This window comes from Pseudophryne corroboree, chromosome 2 (assembly GCF_028390025.1).
Source record: "Pseudophryne corroboree isolate aPseCor3 chromosome 2, aPseCor3.hap2, whole genome shotgun sequence".
NCBI lineage: Eukaryota > Metazoa > Chordata > Amphibia > Anura > Myobatrachidae > Pseudophryne > Pseudophryne corroboree.
This window is the reverse complement of record NC_086445.1, coordinates 913542650-913567754: the sequence shown is the minus strand read 5'-3', so window position 1 is coordinate 913567754 and position 25105 is coordinate 913542650. Positions and strand designations below refer to the sequence as shown.

General features: G+C 43.0%; 1 protein-coding gene across 1 annotated transcript in view; it reads left to right on the top strand.

Annotated features, from left to right (window-relative positions):
• The first annotated feature begins 363 nt into the window (after positions 1-363).
• RTN4RL1 (reticulon 4 receptor like 1) overlaps positions 364-25105 on the top strand; it is a 218614-nt gene continuing 193872 nt past the window's right edge. The window contains exon 1 of the mRNA XM_063956118.1: positions 364-1292. Within this exon, the coding sequence (XP_063812188.1) occupies positions 1262-1292 (31 nt within the window). The 5' untranslated portion in view covers positions 364-1261. The remainder of the gene's footprint in view (positions 1293-25105) is intronic.

Below are 25105 nucleotides of genomic sequence, written 5' to 3'. Positions count from 1 at the left end.
TCATTTTCTATCCTATTAAAGAGCATCAGGGAGACTGCTTGCTGTTTTGATCTCTCAGATCAGGGTTGAGAAGTTATAGTGCTCCGTCTGTGTGTGTGTGCATGTGAGAATACAGCCTGGGGCATCACGCAGGGAGACACATGGGTGCCTGGCACAGGCTGTCATGGCATGGGAAGGGCAGGTACCTGCATTCAGTTTGGCATCTTCCCTTCTCCAATAGGAGCACACACAGATTCGCTTGACTGAAACTCAGTAACAAAGCGGCAGGGGAAGGGAGAGAGAGAGAGAGAGAGAGAGAGAGAGAGAGAGAGAGAGAGAGAGAGAGAGAGAGAGAGAGAGAGAGAGAGAGAGAGAGAGAGAGAGAGAGAGAGAAACACCTTAAGAGGCAACAGCAACATCACATGGCAGCTGAGAGCAGCCTGCTCTGGGAATAAGATGGTATTTTTGAACTCTGCAAGCAAAAAGCGCTTTCATAAATTTTATATGGGAGGCGTTTTATGAGAGAGAGAAGAGAGGAAGACAGGAGGAAGAGAGAGGGGGAGAGAGAAATATAGAGAGAGAAGGACAGACAGAAGGGAAAGAGAGAGTTGGAGAGTGAAATAGTGGTACAGCAAGAGAGAGGGCAGAAACAGATAGGTATAGGAAGAAAAAGAGTGATAAAGGTAAAGAGGGAGGAAAAGGGAGTAGAGAGGGAGGAGAGAGGGAGGGAGAGAAACGGGAGTGAGAAAGGCTGGAGCAAAGAGATACATACAGATAGAAGCTGGAGAGCAGGAAGGGAGCAACTGTGGGTCTGTCTCTTGTCATCTCTGACTGTCTCTGACAGTCTCTCAGCTCTGGCACAGCTCCTGGTGACAAAGGGCTCAATGACTCTCCTTAGACTCTTTTCCCCCAACACTAAGGGGGTGGAGAGGTGTGAACAGTTCTCAGCCAAAAAAGGGGGCGTCTTCCCCCCCTAAATACCCCGAGGAGAGAGAGAACTGTGAGACAGAGGGAGAAGGGATAGAGTGCTGCCTGAATCCCCTGGTGCTGCTCCTGGAAGCCGGCAGAGAGACTTTCCTGTCCTTTATCCCAAATAACGCCGAGAAGAGGGACCCAGAGGACATACAGAGACACCGGCAGGAGGAAGAGACTTTACTTCCCAGGACTGTGCCCGGCTCCTAGGATTGCGGGACGCTAAGTGCAGAGGAACACTTGGGAGGGGAAGGGGTCCGTCTCTCGGATTAAGCTGCTGTCTCTCAGGAGTAGCCGGAGCGTCCCTGTGATGCGCACAGGTGTCACCATGCAGCGCACAGGTAGGACCCCTGGGTGGGACATGGGCACCAGTACTGTACATCACGTGCCTAGGGCACTTCACAAACATGTCTAAGTGCTGTTGATGCCATTCTCACCTATTACACACATCATGCATGCATACAGTGTGTCCTGTGTTACTGTGTGGCGGATCCGGAATGCAGACCTTCCAATGTTAGTTTTCTCTTCCCATCACATATGTCTCTGAGTCTCCACACTTACTGTACGGCTGGAGCAGCACTTTATAGAGCGTCTCCCGGTCGCTGGTAACTACTGTATTGTCATTAACCCAATGCCTGCTAGGGCTGTCTGCGCTGCGCGTCTGCTAGGTAAGAGGCTGGGCAGGGATCAGTAACACCTTCCTGCTGTGACAGATCGTTCCGATCACTCACATCCTGCGATCTAGGTGACTTCTCATCGCTAATGCACAGCAGCAGGGGGTGTCATTATTAGGGGCCACTGGGCTCACTGGTCTGGGATGTCTTGCATAGACATAGCAGATAGATAGATAGATAGATAGATAGATAGATAGATAGATAGATAGATAGATAGATAGATAGATAGATAATATAAGCATGAAAGATATTTCTATACCATATATGTTCTAATTTTGATTAGACAGCAGACATTTCATTCTGCAGATACATTCACACATTCCTTTTTCATTATTCTGTTCTTAGTGCCAGCTAATAATGTGATTTTTGGAAACAATAGCAATCACGGACAATAGTTGTCAGAGCTGTCACCTGTACATCTCACCTGTACATGCCACCTGTGTGTGTCACCTGTACATCCCACCTGTATATTTCACCTGTACATGTAGCCTGTACAATTGTATTCCTGTCTATGACCAGATGATTTGCCTCCCTGCCTGTCTCCTGTCTGCCCCTCCGCTCCTGTACTAGGTACCAGTTTCTTTGTGCCCCCCTTGGTCATTTGTCTTAGGCAGCCCTGTCTTTGCCAAACTGACCTGTCCTAGCTGTCTCCCCTCAGCTAATGTACAGTCGGATGGTGGAGATGTGTGGCTAGGATGTGCAATCCCTGGTGTATTGTATAATACATGTGTGTTCATGTGCAGAGCAGTTATGGATTCAGATTACCTGTGCTATTGTATGTAATGCTACTTGTTCACATTTGTTACTTAAAGCCAAACTTAAATTATTTTCAGTTATTAATAACCACAGTGTTTTAATTGAAGAGCTTATAGAGTGCCAGAACTAACCCCCAGTGCTTTAGTAACCCCGTGTTGTTGCTGCATCTCTTGTGCTAAAATATACAGTACTTCGTGGACACAGTCCCTCTAGTCCACACAGACACATAATAAATGTATTTTGTCCAAGGCTTGGTATTGATCTGTTGATCTGTATCATATCAGGAACATGAATAATAAAGGCAGAGTTTGGGGTTATAGCACTTTACCATAACTCTCTCTTGAATATCAGTCTCCAGGGAAGTCTACCTGTACCTCTCCCATAATTCCATGGGGGATAATAGCTGGTCCTGGGTTTGTTGTTGTGGTGTTGGAGCAGTTGGTAACAAATGGTTGGCATGCCTAGGATTTGGATGAATTCATTATCCTTGTAAAGAAAAGTAAAATAGGAGAAAACAGATGGTGAGAGCCCTAAGGGAGCAGGGACATTACAGATTAGCATGGATCACATCAGCAGGTTATTAAAGGTGTGGGGGGAAATGCTGCTTCTTTGAAGGAAAGGTCTGAGAAGTGGGTATGAAGCAAGTGTCTGAAGCGATTTTTCCAAACCATCTCCTGGGGACAACAAAGTCAGACCTGGTTTGTGCAAAAAAAAGAAAAGAAAAAGAAGAAATCACACAGTATTAACCAAATACAGCCAAAAGAGCCAGCAGCACTTTGCAGTGAAATAATGCGTGTATCAGGTAGTGACGGTATTAACCAACCTACATTCACCCTTATATGTGTGACTTCCATTAAACGTGGCTGTTTTATAAGGTACTGTAGGCACACTGTGTAAGAAAGGACACACAACCCTGTACAGTGTACTCTAACTCTTGTCCTGGCAACAACATGCTACTACCTTGACATGGAATCCTACCCCCAGGGATTGTCATCTATACTGTATGTCTACTGTATGTATACCTAGCAGGTCATTCCCCACTGCCGAGGTGCTGTGGTGTCAAGATGACAGGTTACTTAGAAAGAAGACTTTTTCCTATGACAGAGATGAGGAACTAGCTAAATACTATGGAGGATTTACTAAACACAAACTGCTAAAACTATCATGTGCTTAACATTGTTATTCAATTATTATTGAATGTGCTATCATGCATTTCCAGAATAATCACCCATGTTGTGTAACGCCTCCAATTCCTGACTGCACACTGAGCCTATGCCATATCTTTACACAAAGATTTGAAACCAAATGTACTAATCAACAGGAATCTCCTTCCTCAGGTTGATGCTTTCTCTTTGCTTGTCCTTGAAGACTGTTCAAGGTTATATATAGTAGAGAGTGAACTCTTGGAGGCTTCCATTAATGGCGACATTGATCTTTCAAAGCCTTTTAGTCTAACCAAATGTTTAGTATATACTGCAATATCTTTATGCAAAACATTAGCTACTCATTTGTAAACTATCCACCTAGACACTTATACATTTCACCAAATTCTATTACCGGACCCCCTTCATCCCTAATAGTCGCCATTTTGTAAAATGAATCGGGACGTAGTCTATTAACTTAATTAACGATAAATGACAGCAATTGTCCATTTTTGTTGACTTAATAGTTTTAAACATCTAACAATAAAACAATACTAAGTGTAACATTAAAGCTTGGAGAGATAAAGTACCAGCCAATAGGCTTCTGTCATTTTCCAAACTGTGTTTAGAAAATTACAGCAACTGATTAGTTAGTACTTTATCTCTCTCAACTTTATCTCTTTCCAAGCTTTGTGTAGGAAGAAAATTAAAGTTTATGTGTACATCATACCTGTGCCTATTTTTCTTTAGCTGGTCCTATATGTATCCTCAGAGGTGGGTTTTAATAAATTCAGTACATATTGCATATAACAAACAAATAAAGTGCACACTGCATATATATATATATATATACAATAAAATAGATAAAAAAAAAAAATCTTTTATCAAGTGATATTTTGTTTTACATGATCCAGAACAGTCATATACAGCAAGTCCCTGCTCTTTAGTACACTTAATGGGAAAGCTATTCTTTACTCCAAATTAGTATACTCAAAACATAGACAATACTAGAATATCGATTATACAGATACTGAAATGTATACATTTATTTTGACATACACTTTCTGCACACTTACACTATCATTGATACATATCGCAAAAGGCAAATCCAGAATGACTAATAAATCCATAGTTTTGTTAGAAGGCATATACCTTATCCTGAATTATATTGTTATAATTGTTCAGTGTTTCTATATTCATCACAATATGTCATAGTGATGTGGGATGATGAATATATTCTGCAACACCATGCACTCCAAACTAGTATGTATAATTGATGCATTGTGTGACATTTATCATATCAGTACCAGTAAAGTAATCTGGGCACCATACTCCCTCTAACTACATTTTCACGTTAGCAAAATCAGAAATGGGTAAATGTTAGCTATTAATGATTAAATTGCCTAATTGCATAATGCAACTTACATGCACAGTATATATTTTTTTCTTCCAAATCCCATGTGCATTTAGTAATTAAATGTAGTGTTGAGCGTTGCTAGGAACAAGGCAGGATAAACAGGTTAACACTTTACTATAGATTTCAGTTTGCAAATCTATCTGCACTGGAACATTAACTGACATCATTGGCTGCATGCAAAGCACACTACAGTATATCCTTTGATTTTCCTAGTCAAATGTCTATTTTTCCAAGGAAAGGTCATAGGCCTTAGAAGGGTGTTATTATAATAGTACTATGGTTATTCCTTAGCTGAATGACTTGCATATGGCATATCAGGTTTTACCATGCTAACCCTAGTGTATATGTGTGTACATGCGATAGGGAGTATCGGGGTCTATTTACTAAGCTTTGGATGGAGATAAAGTGGACAGAGATAATAATAATAATAATAATTTTATTTATATAGCGCTCTTTCTCCAACAGGACTCAAGGCGCTTATAAAGTACCAGCCAATCAGTTCCTAACTGTCAGTTTACAGGCTGGGTTTGAAAAATGACAGTTATGAGCTGGTTGGCTTTTACTTTGGCCCAGATTTATCAAGCCTTGGAGAGTGAAAAATTGCATGGTGATAAAGTACCAGCCAATCAGCTCCTAATTGCCATGACTCAGGCTTCGTTTGAAAAATGACAGTTAAGAGCTGATTGGCTGGTACTTTATCACCGTGCAATTTATCACTCTCCAAGGCTTGATAAATCTGGGCCATTAACTCTATCCACTTTATCTCCATCCAAGGCTTAGTAAATAGACCCCATAGAGTGTAAGATACACTGGGACAGGGACTATCAGCTCCACTGAGACAAGGACTATCATGAATAATTCAATTTTCTCCGTAAACGCTACAGAGAATATGGGGGATATGTAAAGTGCCAACCAATCAGTTACTGTCATTCTACAGGCCATTTTGAAAAAGGAGATGATTGGTTAGCTCTTTATCTCTCTCCAAGATTTGATACATCTCCCGCTATGGATACACTATCTACAGTAAATATCTTTTAATAAATACATTTATAAATAAATCTTTCTCTGTTTATACATGTCACTAAAAAGAAACATGTATAATACAATTATCTTCATGTAACATATGTTAATAAAATGATAACATCTTAACTTACATTGGGTGGGGTAGTTTCAGAACTTAATGCAGACTCACTGATACACACACAAAAAAAAAAAAAAAAAAAAAAAAAAAAAACAATTGGGAGCCGCTGGGCAAATTGTGAGTCTTAAAGTTGTGTGTTGTTAAGCAGCGAGTGCCAGCTGAGCTTTGTTAAGTGGCAGTATAATTAATTATTTAAAATCTTGTAGCTGTCTTTCATTAGAATTTATCTGTACATCAACCACAAAATCAGTCAAACACACTCATTTATAAGTTAATGCAAGCTCTGAATAATTTAGTGAGAGTTAGATCAGGGCTAGGCTGCACTCTCTCTAGCCACACTGTCTCTCCTCTGGGTTTAATGGTTCCCAGTAAATGGTGTGGGCGGAAGGGAGGGCTGGTGAGCCTAAAGAGGATTATGGTTGAGGAGTGGCGAGGAGTCCCTATATGGTCAGACCAGAGGTCTAGTTACAAGAAATGCGTTAAGAAACAACTTTAAAGAGAAATGCGCATAAGGGATCATAAGAGAATAACAAATTAAAAAGCCGAAAATATATTAACAGTGTACAAAGAATAATAATTGACTTATGTGATGTTAACGTGTGTTATCCAACTGATGAACAGCGATGACGTCATCTGATGTAATCTTTATAATAGCTGAGTTCTGTTGTCATCAATACAGTTCTCATCAGAAAAATGTGTGCATTATAAGGAAGAATGCACCATTTGCTGTAAATTAGAATGGATATCAGAAGTCATCTTGGATTGTGGTGTCAAAGCGCTCAACTTGTAGCCTGGTGCTCTAAAATGACCATTGAACTAAATTGACCAATGACCATTTTGTGACTTCTAATATCTTTCTATTTTTCAAAAAATGCGATGGAGGATAGTGGGCCTAATTTAGGTCTGATGGCAGCAGCAAATTTGTTAACTTATGGGCAAAACCATGTTCACTGCAGGAGGGAGAGATATAACATGTGCAGAGAGAGATAGATTCGGGTGGGGTGGGTTCAAACTGAAATCTAAATTGCAGTGTTTAAATAAAGCAGCCAGTATATACACTGCACAGAAACAATATAACCCACCCAAATCTGACTCTCTATGCAAATGTTATATCTGCCCCACCAGTACTGCACATGGATTTGCCCATTAGCTAACAAATTTGCTGCTGCGATCAGATATGGATTACCCCCCCCCCCCCCATGTCTCTTGCAACCCCTTGTTAGCTATGGAGATTGTATACTGAAAGAACATTTGCAACCAAGAATTAACTGCATACTGTATATTTTATATACACATACACTATGGGGATCTGCATGGAAAACAGCACTTCTACTTGTTAGTAAATATGTCCAGAACAGTGAGAAATACAGAGGAAAGGTGACTGAGAATTTTGAGGAAGATGCAGTAAAGGGGGAATACTTAACTGAAGTGATGGGGCATTATAATTAAACGCTACCTACTAAAACGAAAATAAGTAACATTTATTAAAAACAGAATTCTGCAAGTAAATTGACCTGTGTTCCTGCACATTTATAAAATGTTCCGCCACTCCAATAAATCATGTTGCAACTGCCTAATACATAGTCCTTCTTGTTATTTATTCAACCATTCAGCTACTTATAAATGTTGCCCTTTTAGAGCCAAACTTAGAAAGTGGCAATGAAAAGAATATATGTTCAGTTATAAATAGTGTATGTTGCACCTTGCATGTAACATTTGTACACATAATTCAGTATCGCTAGTATTTATGACTTGCCTACAGGTCTTTTCTTGCTAGCTGCTGTATGTTTTCCTGGTCAAAAGTATAGAACTTGTTAAACCTCCTAATGATAATGTGTGGACCTCCATTCTAAAAGTAAAACAGTCTATACCCTTAATACCAAGAAATAATGACACGGAGACTTGAATTTGGCAGAAAATTGTTAGCTATTTATTGTACCATAACCACTAGAAAAAACCTGTAAAGTAAATATTAAGTTAACATGTCGAATCAACCGAAATATGGTGGCAGAAAAAAGAACGGCTACAACCCACTGAAGATAACCTCAGAAACATTTAAAACCCAAACAATCCTAATCTACCACAAACCATACATATGTAATAGGTGCCCGACTCAGACCTCCACACTGACTACCCACCCTGATGGGTGATGACGCTGCCCCCTGTTGGGTGATCTAGCGGCCTTAAAAGTCAATGGCGGTGAGTGCACCTAAACCACACCAATACTGTAAAAACTGTGACTAACAAGTCAAACTAGAACCTGCCGTTCTTTTCCACCAACAAATAGCCAACGAGAAACCACAACTAACAACCCAAAGCCAAGACACTCCGCGCCAAACCATCTACCAAATGGGGTGGGAGGGCGGGAAGGCAAACTAAAAGAGAGAGACCCCTGGATGACCTATACATCCCTATATATGCTGATCCCTCCCCTATCTACCATTGGCTGTACTTTTCATAACAATTTGGTCCACACCCATCACAGGAGGTTTAACTCTCTCCATTCCTATGCCTGTCATTTCGTTCTCCTTATGGCACTACTTTGTCTACCAACTTCTTGATGTTGAAGTGATATACTTTATCGGGAACATCCTTGTATCTGAGAGCGGTACAGACCCCTTTCTTATATATTTTCTAAAATCTGTTAGTTTGTATGGTTCAGTCTACACCCCATTCAGAGATTAAGATTACAGATATATAAGAAAGATATGGTGCTCTATGGCAACATGGGAGAACAATATAACATAGTTGAATGGAATAAGAACAGGATAAGCGAGAAGTATATAGTAACAATTGGTAAAATGATAAATATAATGAAAGGAAAACACTACAGAGCAGTTAAGAAGAAAATGTGCAGTTGAAAATATGCCATTTGGTGATTCCTTCTGCTGATATTGACATTAGCACAAGTGGTAGACAAGGGGGCAAATTCAGACTGGATCGCTGTAGCGGCAGCGATCGCAGTCTGAATTTTTTTGTGGAGTACACGTGCACAGCGGCTGCACTGCGCATGCGCACCCTGGGGGCTCAGTGAGATGCTATCGGCTTCTCTGGGCTGCGATCACCTCTGCCTGATTGACAGGCAGAGGCGGTCACGGGGCGGGAGGGGGCGTGCCAATGACATTAGAATGCCGTTGGCGGGGCGCGGTCTGGACAACGGAGGCATGTCCGGACCGTTGGGGGCCTGACATTCGGAGCGGACTAGCCCTGTGCTGGGTGTCCCCCCGCATGTCAGAGTAACTGATCGTAGATGTGCTAAATTTAGCACATCTACGATCAACTGATCAACCCTGAATTACCCTCAAGGTCTTTACTAAATATTGTTGCAGGTTCCTGATGAGCCCAAGCCAGGGTCACTATACATGACACAAACAAGAAATTGAGGGCTCAATAATGAGAACAGTAGGGAATTGAGATAATAAACAGAATGCAATATAACAGTACTGAACTGTTTTTGACAGAAAAACATTAGGCGTGTTAAATGAAAGAGACAGAGCAGGACCTTTCCAAATGAGGTGGCTGGATTTAAACACTTGGAGAGAAAAAAGATGTAGAGAATTAGATACTGGAAAGAAATAAGAGTAAGTGGTTTAGTAGTAAACATGCAAAGGACTGTTTATAGTTTTTGTGGTCTAATGAAAGATCACTTTATCTTGTCTGAATTGCTGCTCATCTGATGATATCTTGAATTAAAATGTCCTTTCCAATTAGGAAAACAAGGTACTCGCACACCAGAGGTCTGACTCGCTTTGTAGTCTAGACATTTTGTCAAGAGGAGTTCTGGTTTTAGACTAGAAAGACCACTTAGCGCCCTAATGCCATGAATAGGCTTAGACAGTCAGTCTATTACTGGTTCAAGCTGATTTTCTGTGAGTACAATTCAGAGACATTGTTATTTGTTACTAATGCTGATTGCACCATTGCCCCAAATTGTCCTATTTGCCAGCATCAATGGTATATCAGGAACTGCTGCTCATCAAGTCCTGGACAAGAGCAGGCATTACTGTCACAGCTGCCAACACTACAGGCCAGGAATGACCCCTATGAGGAATACACTCAGTTCCCTGCAGCTGATGCTTTAGGATATGGTTGCATGGCTTTCAGTTTGAGTATTCAGCTACATACTATTAATTATAAATATACACACACACACACACACACACACACACACACACACACACACACACACACACACACTTATTAATTTATTTATTTTTTATTTTTTACAGGGACTCATCCCTTGTTTAATAGTAACCTTGAAACAAATGGGAAATCTCAATTCATCATTCTTTAACTCAGATTGTTTCCTGACCTCTTCCAGGTTCACATGCACACAACATGCAAAATATTGTGTACACCGTTCTCTGTCCCAAATAAATATGACAGTGTGTGTTTTATATACAGAGGTTACTGTATGCCAGAACCTAAGGGAGTATATAAAACAGCACACTCATTAATAAACATTTAGCAGCTGATTCTTGCACACAGAGGAAGCCGTCACTTCATAGCTTGAACCATGATTGCAGCAGCCTGAGACCACTGAGGCATGGGGTACATTCTCATACTAACAGATGCAAATTACGTTGCCGGCTATTACTTTTGCACTGAACCCACCTGTCCTTTGCATACTTGCATTGGGTTTCATCTGAGTGCTCTGGTTTCCTCACATGTGCCACTGACATACTGTAATAGAGTAGTCATTAGGGGTGGGGTTCAGTATGCCGCTGGCCGCGATCCTGGCGACCAGCACACCGGCGCCAGGATCCCGACTGCCGGCATGCCGACACATATTCTCCCTCTTGGGGTTCCACGGCCCCCCTGGAGGGAGAATAAATAGCGTGGCGCGCATAGCGCGCCACCATGCACACAGCATGGCGAGCGCAGCGAGCCCGCAAGGGGCTCATTAGCGCTCGCCCAGCCGTCGGTATGCCAGTGGTCAGGATCCCAGTGCCGGTGTGCTGGCCCCCGGGATCCCCGGCCGCCGGCCACTCATACTACACCTGTCATTAGGGGTGATGCTGCCTAGAGCAAAAAAAAAGGGACCCAGTGAGCACTGTTCATTGAAATGTTGGCTGAATGATTAGACTGAGCCACAAATGGGACACATACTGGAAACACAAGTAAGGAAAACGCGAGTGCAAGGCAAAATGGCAATACAACGGCAATGAACACGCACACACACTGCTGTGGAAAGTGCTTTCACAAACTGCAACACTGAACTAAATAGAGGCAACGGTGGGCGCCACCTAATCATGATGATTGTCACAAGGAAATACAACTTTCTCTTAGCCTTCATTTCCAAAGAACAACACATCCAAAAACCTTTACCTGCTCCCACAACCTTAGTCCCTACTCTGTGCCCCACCTCCTTTTACTGACACATCCTCCTTTTACACCTGATATAATGTATGCACTTGAAAAGACTAATGGCCCATACATACTAGCCGATTTTGAGCTCAAAGTAGCTCACCTTTGGTGTTTTGAGCTACTTTGAGCTCAAACTCGGCCAGTGTGTGTGGCCAGGCGATGAGCGCTGAGGCGCGCACTCGCATCATCGCCAGCTGCCGCCGTCCGTTGGGCTGTTTGAAAAGCCGAGTGAACCACTTTTCACAGATCACTACTGTGGAAAGTGATTCCCCACCCCCCCAGTCCCCGTGAACATTGCTCGGCCAGGTAAAAATGACTAAGTGTGTATGCACTGAGCGATTTTCCTGCCAGCGATGTTCACATCATCGCTCTGCATACACACTGTATGCACCTTAACTGCCTCAGTCTAATTTCTTCCTTCCAAGCATTCTTCTTAGCAGCACAGCATCACCTGACTCTTACCTACAATGACACATACTGTACCTAAATATTCATGTGATTGTCATAAATGAGATGTGTCATTTTGGCATCTGTTATTCATAAAAATGGTGAGCCCAAAATCAATTGCCCCACCCTAATCAGACCATTGGTGGTAGGTCAGGGACTGATATGAATTCTTAAATATTATCTCTAAGGCACTATGGGGGGGGGGGATGTATCAAAGCTTGGACAGAGATAAAACAGAGAGAGATAAAGTACCAGCTAGTCAGCTTCTGTTATTTTACAGGCTGTGTTTGAAAAATGACTGAAACTGGTTGCCCCACTTTATCTCTTTCCAAGCTTTGATAACTCTCCCCCTATGTAATTTGTAGTCCCCGTATAAATCATTTATATATATGTGACCTAATCCAGATTCTCCAAAAATGGAGTATCACCATACGGTATTGGTCAGTATTTGCTAATTGTTGATCAGGATTGGACAGGGACTGGAGTTATAGGGGGTCATTCCGAGTTGATCGTAGCTGTGCTAAATTTAGCACAGCTACGATCTTCTTCCTTGACATGCGAGGGTACGCCCAGCACAGGGCTAGCCCGCCCTGCATGTCAGTCTGGCCCCCGCTCGCAAAAGAGCAAAGGCATTGCACAGCGGCGATGCCTTTGCACTTCAAGAGTAGCCCCCGACCATCGCAGCTTTAGCGTGCTGGCCGGGAGCTACTCATCGCTCCCCGGCGCATGTGCAGCAGGGACCCGTTCGCTCTGTTGCATTAAAATGCAGCAAGCGAGCGAACAGGTCAGAATGACCCCCATAGACTACAATACACAGAACTGCCCCCCTCTGTTAGGATTAGGTTTCCAAGGGAAACTGTTACCTTACTGAAACAGCCTGGCACACCTCAGTAGGGGCAGCGAATCACAGTGCTGTGCTCAGATATAGCTGGGGGTTCTGGGTCAGTGGCAGGCTTGTAGTGTTCTGCTTGAATGTAGAAATCTTGTTTTTGATGTGAAACTAAAGAGTCACAAATTGAAGCAATGGACTGAGTCAGGAATTTCAGCAGAGTACAAAGGATTTGGAGAACACAGGCTGAAGCTGTTTTGGAGCTGTTTCAGTTCTCATTAATAAAAGTGATCTTGTTGTTCGACCAAATCCTTGTTGCTTGCCTGGACACCCACACCACATGCGTCCCACAAGCATAACAAATGTGTGACAGAAAACTGGGAATACAGCAGGAAATTCGCTGGGGAATGACTGGTGTATGTTCTAGAACTCGTCTTTGAATAGAAAATAATAATAATGATTTCAAAATCTCTGCATCTGTCATAAGTATGATTAGTTTATTGAGCTTATTTTAAAGATAAAAATATTTTCCACCAGCATTTATTCACAAAGTAGAGTGTTATATCGTGGCCCCAATGATACTGGCCTGGAGAAGCAAGAATTATCTTACCGCTTTGCCAGAACAGTGTGCGGAGTCATGTGTGTGCGTGAGCGCCTGGAATTGAAAACCTCCATTTGTCCTTTTCGTTTGTGTTAGTGTTATGATCATTCTGAGATTATTTAATGGCATTCCCTTTGGTAAGGCATGGGATAAGCCTCACCGGCAGAACTTACTGGCAGCAAGGTTTCCACCAGTGCTAACAAGGTTTTTGCTGACACCATTTCTTGTACTGGATGAGGAGAAAACAAGCCCTCCTGCTGACGACCGGATCCGATCATGTGACCGGCGCCCGGGATCCTGGCGGTCACCATGCCGACACCAGGATCCTGAGCAATCACAAGCCCTACAGTTAGCATGCCAACTAACAGGGACTATTCCCATTTGTGGGTGTCCACGACACCCATAGAGCGGGAATAGAACCTGTGGCGAGCCACCAAGCCTGCAGGGGGCTTTTTTGCGCTCGCTACCCCCAACTGGCATTTTGCGGACGGGATCCTGGGGTCGGTATGCTGACAGCTGGGATCCCCACCGACGGTCACCCAGCCCCAACCCCTGACGTCAATGCTTTTAACAATAGAGTTCTTCGTCCTTTCATAAATATGCCTTTAAGTGGGTCTGCTGCTGGTTGCCAAGATACTTCTGAACCTGAGTACACAGCTATTCAGTATCTTCAAGTGCTGATTTTTGGCCTGTTTCAGAGGCACATGCAATTCCTGCCACGGCTGCATCTTTATCCGCACTGGCTGTGCGAAATAAATGCAAATGTCGCAGCTGCCGGGCTGTGTACTAAAACACCCACAACAATCAACATCTCAGTTCTGCATATTGCATACAAAGATGCAACATCGGTACCATCAAATGCACACTGGACCTCTGAGGAAGCCTCAGGTTTATCATAATAGCCACCAGAATCAGTGAATCTGCATGGGACGAAGCAGTTGCTGGCAGATACACGCTCTACAAACCGCAACAAAACGCAACCATGGACCAGCTGTGTGTGGATTGGCTTTACATTCGCCTCTGAATCAGGGCCCTTTGTTTCTTATTGATCCTGGAAAACAGCTAAAATTGAGTTTGATTCAACAGATGTTACAGAGGGGAGACTTTGGATGCTCAACAAATCTTTCATTCTCATACAAAATAACATTAAACTAAATAATTATTGTCAATCATTTATGTTAGTTTAGGAAGAAACTTCCCCCCACCCTCACGTGACTGGCTAGATGGACTCACCACTCCTTTCCCTGGCACATGCAAATGATGCAAGCTTTGTGAATAACTAAAGCTAGGCAAGATAAAAACTAATGGGTAAATACAATAGCTTAAGCGATTTTCTGGCAGATCTGCCTAATGTTATAAAGGGTCAACCATTTAAAAGGCAAAACCAGGCCATTTTTAAAAAAATGATTGCCCATTTTCAATTTCCCAAAATATGGCTACAGGTACTGTCTGCCTGGTTTGTATTACTTCAAGCCCCCAATGATAACTTAAGGTAACACAGTGGCACAGTGGTTAGTATTGTTGCCTCCATGACTTTATAGGCAATTGTCCCGCTTTTGACAGGACAGTTCTGCTTTTAAGGCACTGTCCCGCCACCAGAGCAGCGGCTGCATAAATGTACGGTATCTGCATAATGTGGAAAAGAGCCTGGGCAGCCCAGCATCATTTGAAGTGCTGAACCCCCCCCCCAGAGTGATGGAAAATGGGGCACGCCCCCCTTACATTGAGACCACAGCCTTTTCAGTTACACACTTTCGGCACGCACAGACTGAGTGAGGTTAGGATGGACTCCACATGCTTGCCTGGGTTTCCTCCACACTACAAAATGTAGATGAATTGGATTCTGGGACAAATGAACCGTAGTATGCATGTGGGTTTACGGTCATTAGGTCGACAAGACTTAGATTGGCAGTCATTAGGTCGACCACTATTGGTCGACATGCACTAGGTCGACATGGTCATTAGGTCGACATGAACAAGGTTGACATGGGAAAAGGTTGATGTGAGTTTTTCACTTTTATTTTCATTTACTTTAAACTTTTTCATACTTTACGATCCATGTGGACTACAACTGGGAATGGTAACCTGCATGGCGAGCCATGCGAGGTGACACGGTGCACTAATTGGGGTACCCCGTCACTTTAAAAAGAAAATGACACAAAAAGTTAAAAAACTAATGTCAACCTTTTTCAATGTCGACCTTGTTCATGTCAACCTAATGGCAATGTCGACCTAGTCACCCTGTTTACTTAGTACATGTCGACCAATAGTGATCGACCTAATGACTGTCGACCTAAATCTTATGGACCTAATGACCCATACCCTGCATGTGTACATTTGTGTGTTATGGAATTTAAGCTGTAAGGTCCAATGGAGGGACTAATGTGAATTACAAATATTCTCTGTATAACTTTGCAGGAAATGTCGGCACTTCTTTAACAAAAGATAATAATTAAAATAATGATGGCTAATCATTCATTATTACTCTTCCCCATTAGTGTCAGAAATCTGTAGTAAAAGCATGTAAATATACAGTATATGGTGATGGAAGCTGCTGGTTCTGATGAACCCCTTACCTATGTGCAATTGTAGTGTCCAGCAGCATTATATTTTAGACCGCAGAGGAAACAATTGAGTGTTGCCCATTTACATGCCTCCTAACATTAAGTGCACACATGCCAGGCCTGGTAACATGCCGGAACTAGTCACATGCCAAGGCTAGTCATTTTTGTATGTTTGATACATGCCATTGCTAACCGATTCCACGCACATATATAACAAGCTTAGCGATACTTTTTGCAAACCTGTTGATGGAATAGAGAGCCATGGGCAGAGCTATGTACTGTAGGGCCTGATTCAGAGGTGGTTGCAAATCCCTGTGTCTTTGTATGCAGCGGAGAAACTGCCACTATGACACCCGGGCAGGTGAAACTGTGTCCAAAGACACAGGCCCTCATTCCGAGTTGTTCGCTCGCTAGCTGCTTTTAGCAGCATTGCACACGCTAAGCCGCTGCCCTCTGGGAGTGTATCTTAGCTTAGCAGAATTGCAAACGAAAGATTAGCAGAATTGCGAATAGAAATTTCTTAGCAGTTTCTGAGTAGCTCCAGACTTACTCTACCATTGCGATCAGTTCAGTCAGTTTCGTTCCTGGTTTGACGTCACAAACACACCCAGCGTTCGCCCAGACACTCCCCCGTTTCTTCAGACACTCCCGCATTTTTCCCAGAAACGCCAGCATTTTTTCACACACGCCCAGAAAACGGCCAGTTTCCGCCCAGAAACACCCACTTCCTGTCAATCACACTACGATCACTAGAACGATGAAAAATCCTCGTTATGCCGTGAGTAAAATACCTAACTTGTGTAAAATAACTAACCGCATGCGCTCTGCGAACCTTGCGCATGCGCAGTAAGCGACTAATGGCAATATAGCGAAAATCGGCAACGAGCGAACAACACGGAATGACCACCACAGTCGCTAGCTGCAACACACCCACAAAACACTTGCAACACACCTGCTTTTTACTAGCCGCTCCTCCCCCCATTACCGCCCATAAATATTCCCTGACTGTCAATTGTTCTGCATCCAAGTCCTCACTACGAGCACATTGCGACTCAGATGCATGCGCAGTACAAAAAACATTGGCCCCACTGCACAAACATTGGTTTTGAATCAGGCCCATAGTGTGTCGTATAGGGAAGCCAGGATTTATTGTACAGATAATGGACCTCAGTGGTAGTAGCCCCTTTCCCGCAGTATGATTCTCCAGCTTACTCCAGTGACGGCCTACTTAACCCTTACCACTCTAGAGCAGTATTGCTTGGGTTGTACTCGATATCGCTTAGTTTCTTCAGATATCATTTCTTAATAAGCTGTAGCAACAAGGGATTTCCTTATCACAGTTTTTTTCTCTCTATTTTTAAATAGGCTTCATAGAGATAGTATTAAATGCAGATAAATGTTGAACTATTACATCTTCACAAAACCGTGTTGTGCTGAGGGGGGCAGGGGATTGGTAAATGTAACTGTGTGAGTTGGGAGGATGGAGGTAAATACACCCCTTACAACACAACATTGTGGTGTGACTGCTGGTGTGTCTAAAGACGCACTAGGATGGAATTGCACCGCTGCAAGTGGGAGTCTTACATTGAGCAGAATTGGTTGCAGCGTTCTATTTACTGGCTATTGACTGAAAATAAATAACATAACAAAATACCATTTGTTTTAATTGCGTCATTTTTGCAGCATTTTGAGGACAGTCCAAATAGTTTTTTGGCTTTAGTATTTTGTGCTCATATACACTAGAATGGTGTTTGCCACTTTTAACGTGATTGCTCCTACTTATACTCTAAGCACCTTGGTGACATTTATGAGCTAAATTGGTGGCTTTGTGTTCCTATACTTCGATATGTGCCTATATTTGGACGTGTGCCAACATTCAGTTCTGTGCCTACATTCGGCTATGTGCCTACACTGGTTGCATGCCAACATTCAGTTGTGCGCCTACATCCAGTTGTGTGCCTACATTGGTTGCATGCCAACATTCAGTTGTGCGCCTACATCCAGTTGTGTGCCTACATTGGTTGCATGCCAACATTCAGTTGTGCGCCTACATTCAGTTGTGCGCCTACATTCAGTTGTGTGCCTACATTGGTTGCATGCCAACATTCAGTTATGTGCCTACGTTCGGTTGCATGCCAACATTCAGTTGTGCACCTACATTGGTTGCATGCCAACATTCAGTTATGTGCCTACGTTCGGTTGCATGCCAACATTTGGTTGTGTGCCTAAATGAGCAGTTACAGTTTAGGGCTTTACAAAATTATCTGATCCTTAACTTCACATAAGGTTCCAGTGGAACAAACTCACATTACATGAAATCATTTACCTTGGGCAATCAACTTGAGTTTGCAATGCCTTTCCCAACTATTGAGTACTTACTAATACTGCCAGGAAAGTAAAGGTAAATGTAGAAGGTAGAATGATGTATATTGCATAGAAAGCACCTAAATCAATGACTTCTCGCATTCTTGATACTGAGTAATGCAAAGCACTGTGGTTGGTCATATTTAATTTAGAATGATAAAATGATCCATATTCCTATATAAGCTCTTCACTTCTAAAGACTAGTAGGGCTTAGAGGCTGCATAAATGCACTGAAGGTGCTCCTCTCATACACATATAATGATTTAACATCAGAAATGTCAGAGAAACTAATGATAGGAAAAACATTCCCATACGAAGCACCCATACAGCTCTGCAGTGTGAAAGCTGTCAATACCAGCACATATATTCACAGTGAAGTTATTTTTGTGGAGTTGACAGTGGACGTGTTGATGCTGCATCGGGAGACAAGAGACGCACATTGACTGCGGACCAATTATACGGCACATGGCCATCAAAGCCTTGAGTGAAGCGTGCCTGGGTAGACGTCAGTATCCTTGGTAAAGCAGAGCTGAGGACTGCTGTACCAAAATATGTGTCGTCTGTGATTCACGCAGGAGATGCTATTTTGAACATTTCACATGAACAGAGTGTCAATTGGTTTTGGAGCATGGCTATTATGCTGGAACAACATGGTTAAGCCTAGAGAATTGCCATTACATGGCTGAAACTAGAATTTAAATCTGTCGGGAATAGTCATTCACAAAGAACATGTTTAAAATCTTGATGCATGTGCAATGTGAACACTGCGGGCTGGATGATTAGAGATAAGTAACGTACAAGAGAACACTTGGATGGAATGAAAACATTTTCAGGCTGTTTAAAAAATAGAACCAAGGACAGTCTGCTGTAAAAGCCTTTTTCCCCTCTACATGTTGCATAATATGGCAGCAATGAACAGTATATTCTTATGTATAATGTGTCCCTTACAACAAAGCAATGGGACCAATCTGCCACCTGCAATGAATACATGATGATCACACAGATGACAGCCAGTTAATGTTCTTTCTAGTAAACCTAGTTATAAAAAGACTTGGGGAACTAGTAAAATGAAGGATGTCCAGATCATCCCGGAGCTCTTAAATATTTTTAGATGACCGATGACAGGCAGCGCTAATGTAAAGAAATATGAAGGATATTCAGAATACAAAGTATTGTGCGTTACTCAGTTCAGAGATTGACTGTATCCAAGGCATTAGAGGATGGAGGAAAGATGGGGGGGTCAGGAGATTTAGAGACTCATATATTTAAACACATACTAAGCTGTACAATATACACATACAATTGAATTATACTTCAATTACTGATTACAAAATATGTCAGTTTTCTCATTTCTCCCCTGATCACAGAGCATGTTTATACTTTTAGTATTAAACTGATGATTGCCCAAAAAGACCATTTTTGGCTGCAGCAACAGTTTGTGTCTCCTTAATGATAATTGCCGATCGGAATTAGGTGGGGAATTCAAATGTGTGAAAGTCAATGACAGCTAGACAGAGGAAGTGACCACAAGGTGTAATGATGTTATATCTGCACTGCACACTCTAGTCTTTGTTGTCACCAGCATCCCTAGCATGCTATAATCACTGAGCTAATGGACTAAGGGGGTTATTTAGAGATGGACACAGATCTTGCTTCTGCACCAAGGTCTGCGTCCATCTACTCATATGCTGCCGGCCGTCCAGCACAGGACACGGCTGCCCAGCACAGGCGTGCGCAGAGACTGACTGGCGGGTGCCGCTCCGGACTTCCCCCCCTCCATGGCATTATAGTGTTCTCTCACCTCCCCTGTCCTGGATATAGACTGCTCACCTGGTCCGCTCACCTGGGCCGCCCAGGTGAGCAGTTTATATCCAGGACAGGGGAGGTGAGAGAACACTATAATGCCGTGGAGGGGGGGGGAAGTCCGGAGCGGCACCCGCCAGTCAGTCTCTGCGCACGCCTGTGCTGCCCAGCATGTGTGTGGCACCGCCCCGCAATATGTGGGCAATTAATTGTGAATCTATTGATTGGAGGTTGACCCCTGCTTGCAGTGGCGGTTCTTGCCACGGGCAAGCGGTACTTTTGCCCGGGGTGCCGCCTTACGGAGGGCGCCGGCGCCATCCGGAGGGCGCCGCACCAGGGCAAGATCCGCCACTGTGCCCCCCGCAGTGCCCTGCTGTGCCCCCCCAGCTTGAGAAGACCTTAGTTGTGCAGTGCGCGATGACGTCATCGCGCACCGCACAGCAAAGGTCCTCTCCATGAAGGGAAACTAGACGCTACGGTCTAGTTTCCCTTCATGTAGAGGACCTTTGCTGTGCGATGCGCGATGACGTCATCGCGCACCGCACAGCATAGTGGCACAGACACTAGGGGTCATAATTGACCTCTAGTGTCTATGCTGTTCACGTAATAACGTCTCTCCCATAGATCGAAGAGAGGAGAGGAGAAGAGCGGCGCCGCCGGCGGAGGGAGTCTGCAGCGGTCTGGATCAGGAACGGGGATGGTAAGTATACTTTTTTATTTATTTAATTTTTTCGTTCAGCGTCGTGACCACGCCCCCATTTTAGAAGCGCAGAATAAGACACTATTCTGACCTGGACGCAGCTGCGGATCTGTACGCAGCGGTTGCATCCACAGAGTCTGCATACGCGCACCGGCCGCAGTGCACATGTTCAACCCTTCACCATGCCGCCGCAAAGCTAAGAACCGGCCCTGCCTGCCTGTGCTGGCAGGCAGTCCGGCACCATTTCTTTTCTCGGAGCAGCTGTGTGTGACGTCACGCAGCTGCCCTGAAAACGGTTCGGATATACCTGCATTTTCCGGACCACACCAGCGAAACGCTGCATCAGCGTCTCCCTGGCGGCCACCGCTGTCAATCACCTTGCGGTCGCGTCCTTCTGGGAGGCGGCGGCGGCATGGTGAAGGGTTGAACATGTGCACTGCGGCCGGTGCGCGTATGCAGACTCTGTGGATGCAACCGCTGCGTACAGATCCGCAGCTGCGTCCAGGTCAGAATAGTGTCTTATTCTGCGCTTCTAAAAGCCACCACATCTTCACTGGTTTTGGCTATTTGATTAATAGGGGCAATATATATTCAATATATATTACAAATCTCTGAAGACCCGGCAGCTTTGAAAAGTGCTGCATAGTAACTGTAGCCTAATAGCTGCATTTGAGAAAGAACTATTAGTTATATACACTATGTAACTTATAAACATTCTTGCCAATTATAAAGACATTACATGTGTTTGAACTATTTATTAAGAAATAAAATAAAATAAAAAAGAGCACAAAAGATGTAGTACCAGTGTTTACCAGCAGGTTCCTTCAACTGAATCTTCGTTGCAGCCCAGTCTACATTATATCCAAATTAATTTCTTTTCTAATTTGTGCTTTGGGCCTGACATTTATTTTGAGACAGTTGCAGAGTGAATTCTCCGCTAGTTGCCTTGGCGATTTTGCATACTGTCACACAGTGCAGGCCCTAAATGTGACCGCACAGAAATGCGCTATTGCAGTTTTTGAAAATTTTGCTACCAGTGCTAGATCAACTCCTTTGTGATCATTGTATAAATGAAGAGTATGAATAGAAATTGAGCATATACAGTACAGTACATATAACATACAGAAATTGTGCATACACTGTACATATGATATATGTACAGTACACATGCAAACACGAATAACCATTTTTGGGGAAAATCACGAAAATATTGCTTAATAAATATACATCTTAGTCACTGATGTCTGGGATAAGAACCAGACAGGATTTAAGAAACTCATCCTATGGCTATTAAGCTGTTATGAGACTACAACTCACATGATTCCCTGCTAGTCACATTTTGGTATTATTATTATTTTTTTTATTACACATTTTTATTCATTAGAAAATGTATAACAAAAAGATTGATTGATATTAGATAAGTACGTCATACAAATCAAGATATGGGATCCGGTCTCTAGGTCGACAGCAAGTAGGTCGACAATGTTTAGGTCGACCACTATTGGTCGACAGGGTTTATAGGTTGACAGGGTCTCTAGGTCGACAGGTCAAAATTATTTTTTAATTTTTTTTTTACTTTTTCATACATAACGATCCACGCGGACTACGGTTGAGAATAGTAACCTGTGCCGAGTGCAGTGATAGCAGTAGTGGAGCGAGGCACCTTGCACGAAGCATGGCGAGCGAAGCGAGCCATTCGAGGGGACACGGTGCACTACTTGGGGTTCCCGGGCACTGTACAGAAAAAACAACACCAAAAAAACCATAAAAACTCATGTCGACCTTTTGACCTGTTGACCTAGACCATGTCGACCTAAAGACTCTGTAGACCTAGCATCCCTGTCGACCTACTTACTGTAGACCAATAGTGGTTGACCTAAACATTGTCGACCTACTTACCATCGACCTTACATACCACACCCCAAGATATACAGTGTAGAGAACGTAAAACATGATTATGACTTGGTCTTTTCGTGCGTAATGCTGGTCATATTGTAAACAGTCTCCCATAAAAATGATAAAGAATAACAGTCCAATGAGGAACAAAGCAAAAATTCCTTTGTTGAAAATAGGAGCACCAAGAGCAATGTCCCCGTTAATATTGAGAGATCCAAATATCATAATATGTAGAAGAAAGTACATGTTAGACATGTGTTATAATGTAACATAGGAACATTTTGATATTTTGATCAATGATCAGATAAGAATAATAGAATAATAATGTAACAGTATATGGTTAGCGCAGCAGGCAGGACCTCCGTAACTAGACAGTAGCCAATTATATAACCATAACAAAGCACTATCAATCATCATTCTGTGGTATTGTCATTCCAGGATGAAGACTGGATCTGAGAGACAATGATTGTTCTTTTTCTTCCCAGGTTATTGGTATTTGGTCATTTTAGATTGTTCATTGCTATTCCGCTTCATCCTTTTATGTGGCACACTCAGATGCCTTAATATATATTATAGTCACATCATGGTCAGCAGGCATGTGATGATCAAAGGGTCGCTTGATCGTCTTCACACAGGACCAGGCATCACCTAATATCATGTGACAAGTAATTGAACCAGCTCTGTCACGTGACCATGGCTGAATTCTGTTTCTTTTGTTCCTTTTTAATCCTCACACTTTGAATGTCCTGCAATGACGAACTCAGTTCCATTTGGCTTGCAAATTAATTTTCAGCCATGAATAATAGCAACATGAGCCAGGGCTCATAATTATGTATTGCATTTAACATGTACATTTCATTTTTACTTTATTTTTTGCATTGAAATATATTACGCCACCTCTGGGGTAGAGTTTAACTTGTTTCCACTGCTTTCAGTGCGCATAGCAGTCTGTAAAAGACAAAGGAAAGAGTTGTGACCTTATTATAAACCAATTACAGGCAGATAACATGACATACAGGGAGATGAAGTGATTTCCCAATACCAATCACAGAGTGTAAATGGGGACTGTAATAGGGCAGTAGTGAGTGAACTGTAGCATTTGTGTGTCTATGCAAGAGAGTGCAGAGTATGCCAAGTATACAAGAACAGAGATGGACGCTGTAGAAATGGGTGAACTACATCTCCCATGAGGCTCAGGTAGGGCAAGTTGATGGCGAGTTAAACAAAAGTCAGTTTTGCGTCCATAACTTGCATGCGCAACTATGGAGGGCTCAGTCACATCTCTACTTGCTGCTGAAGGGGCCATAGCTGGGTGGTAACAGGTCATATATTATGCACGTTGGGAAATTTATCCTGGGCGTGTTAAGGGTGTGTTTTTGGGATTGTGGGCTAGGCAGAGTTGTGTATATATGTAATTACAACTGTTTTCAGAAGAACCTTTTATGTGTTGGGTGTTGTAGGTGCAAGTGTTCACAGATAATGATGACTATAAAACCCAGTGTATGGATAGGGGCGGCTAGTGTAACTCTGCATACAGGGAAATATTCACATTTAGGGGCTTATTCAGAGTTGGTCACAGATTTTGCAATCTTAGCAAAATCTGCGACCAGTAAAATCACATGCTGGCACTGCCTTGTGATGCGATCACAATTGAATTACGATCACATTACAAAAACCTCATAGCATGGCTGCATACGCAGGCGGTCCAGCACCATGTTTCCCATCCCAGGGCTGCTCTGAAAACAGCCATGACATGCCTGCACCCCCCAAAGCTGTATCGCCGTCCCGGGCACCCATTGCCTGTCAGTCATTATGCGATCGCATCCTTCTGGGATGTGATTGCATAGTGAAGGGTCGCAAATGCGCACTGTAGCCACTGTGTGTGCGCAGATGACTGGAATACAATTGTTCGTGTGAATGTAGCGACTGCATCCACCTCTGCGTAAGGCCCTTAGTTCCATGAGCCTGATTCTGTTTTGCAAGTAAAGCAAAAAAGCAAGCAACTGGGCCAAACCATGTTTCACTGCAGGTGGGGCAGATGTAACATGTGCAGAGAGAGTTAGATTTGGGTACGTGTGTTCAAACTGAAATCTAAATTGCAGCTGTCTAACATCTGTGGGCTACATGCAAAAACAGCTAGTATTGAATCTGTAAAGAAAAAATATAAATGTATTTGCTCCCTTTGCATGGTAAAATGGTTTGTTCCATACACAAAGTTACAGTACTTGCTGTTTTTGCTTTATTTACAAATCTTAATCAGGCCCAATGTGCTCAATATTCAGTATTCAATTAGCCGCGGGGTTTACCCTGCTACTAATTGCCAGCAATAACCCCTGTGGCAAAGGGAAAGGCTATTTAATAAAACAGCCTTTTTCCGGTGTCAAGAAATCGAATTCACGGGCGCAAACTGTGGAATCAGTGAGGGATTTTGTGGGTTTTTATGTAGACTTTGG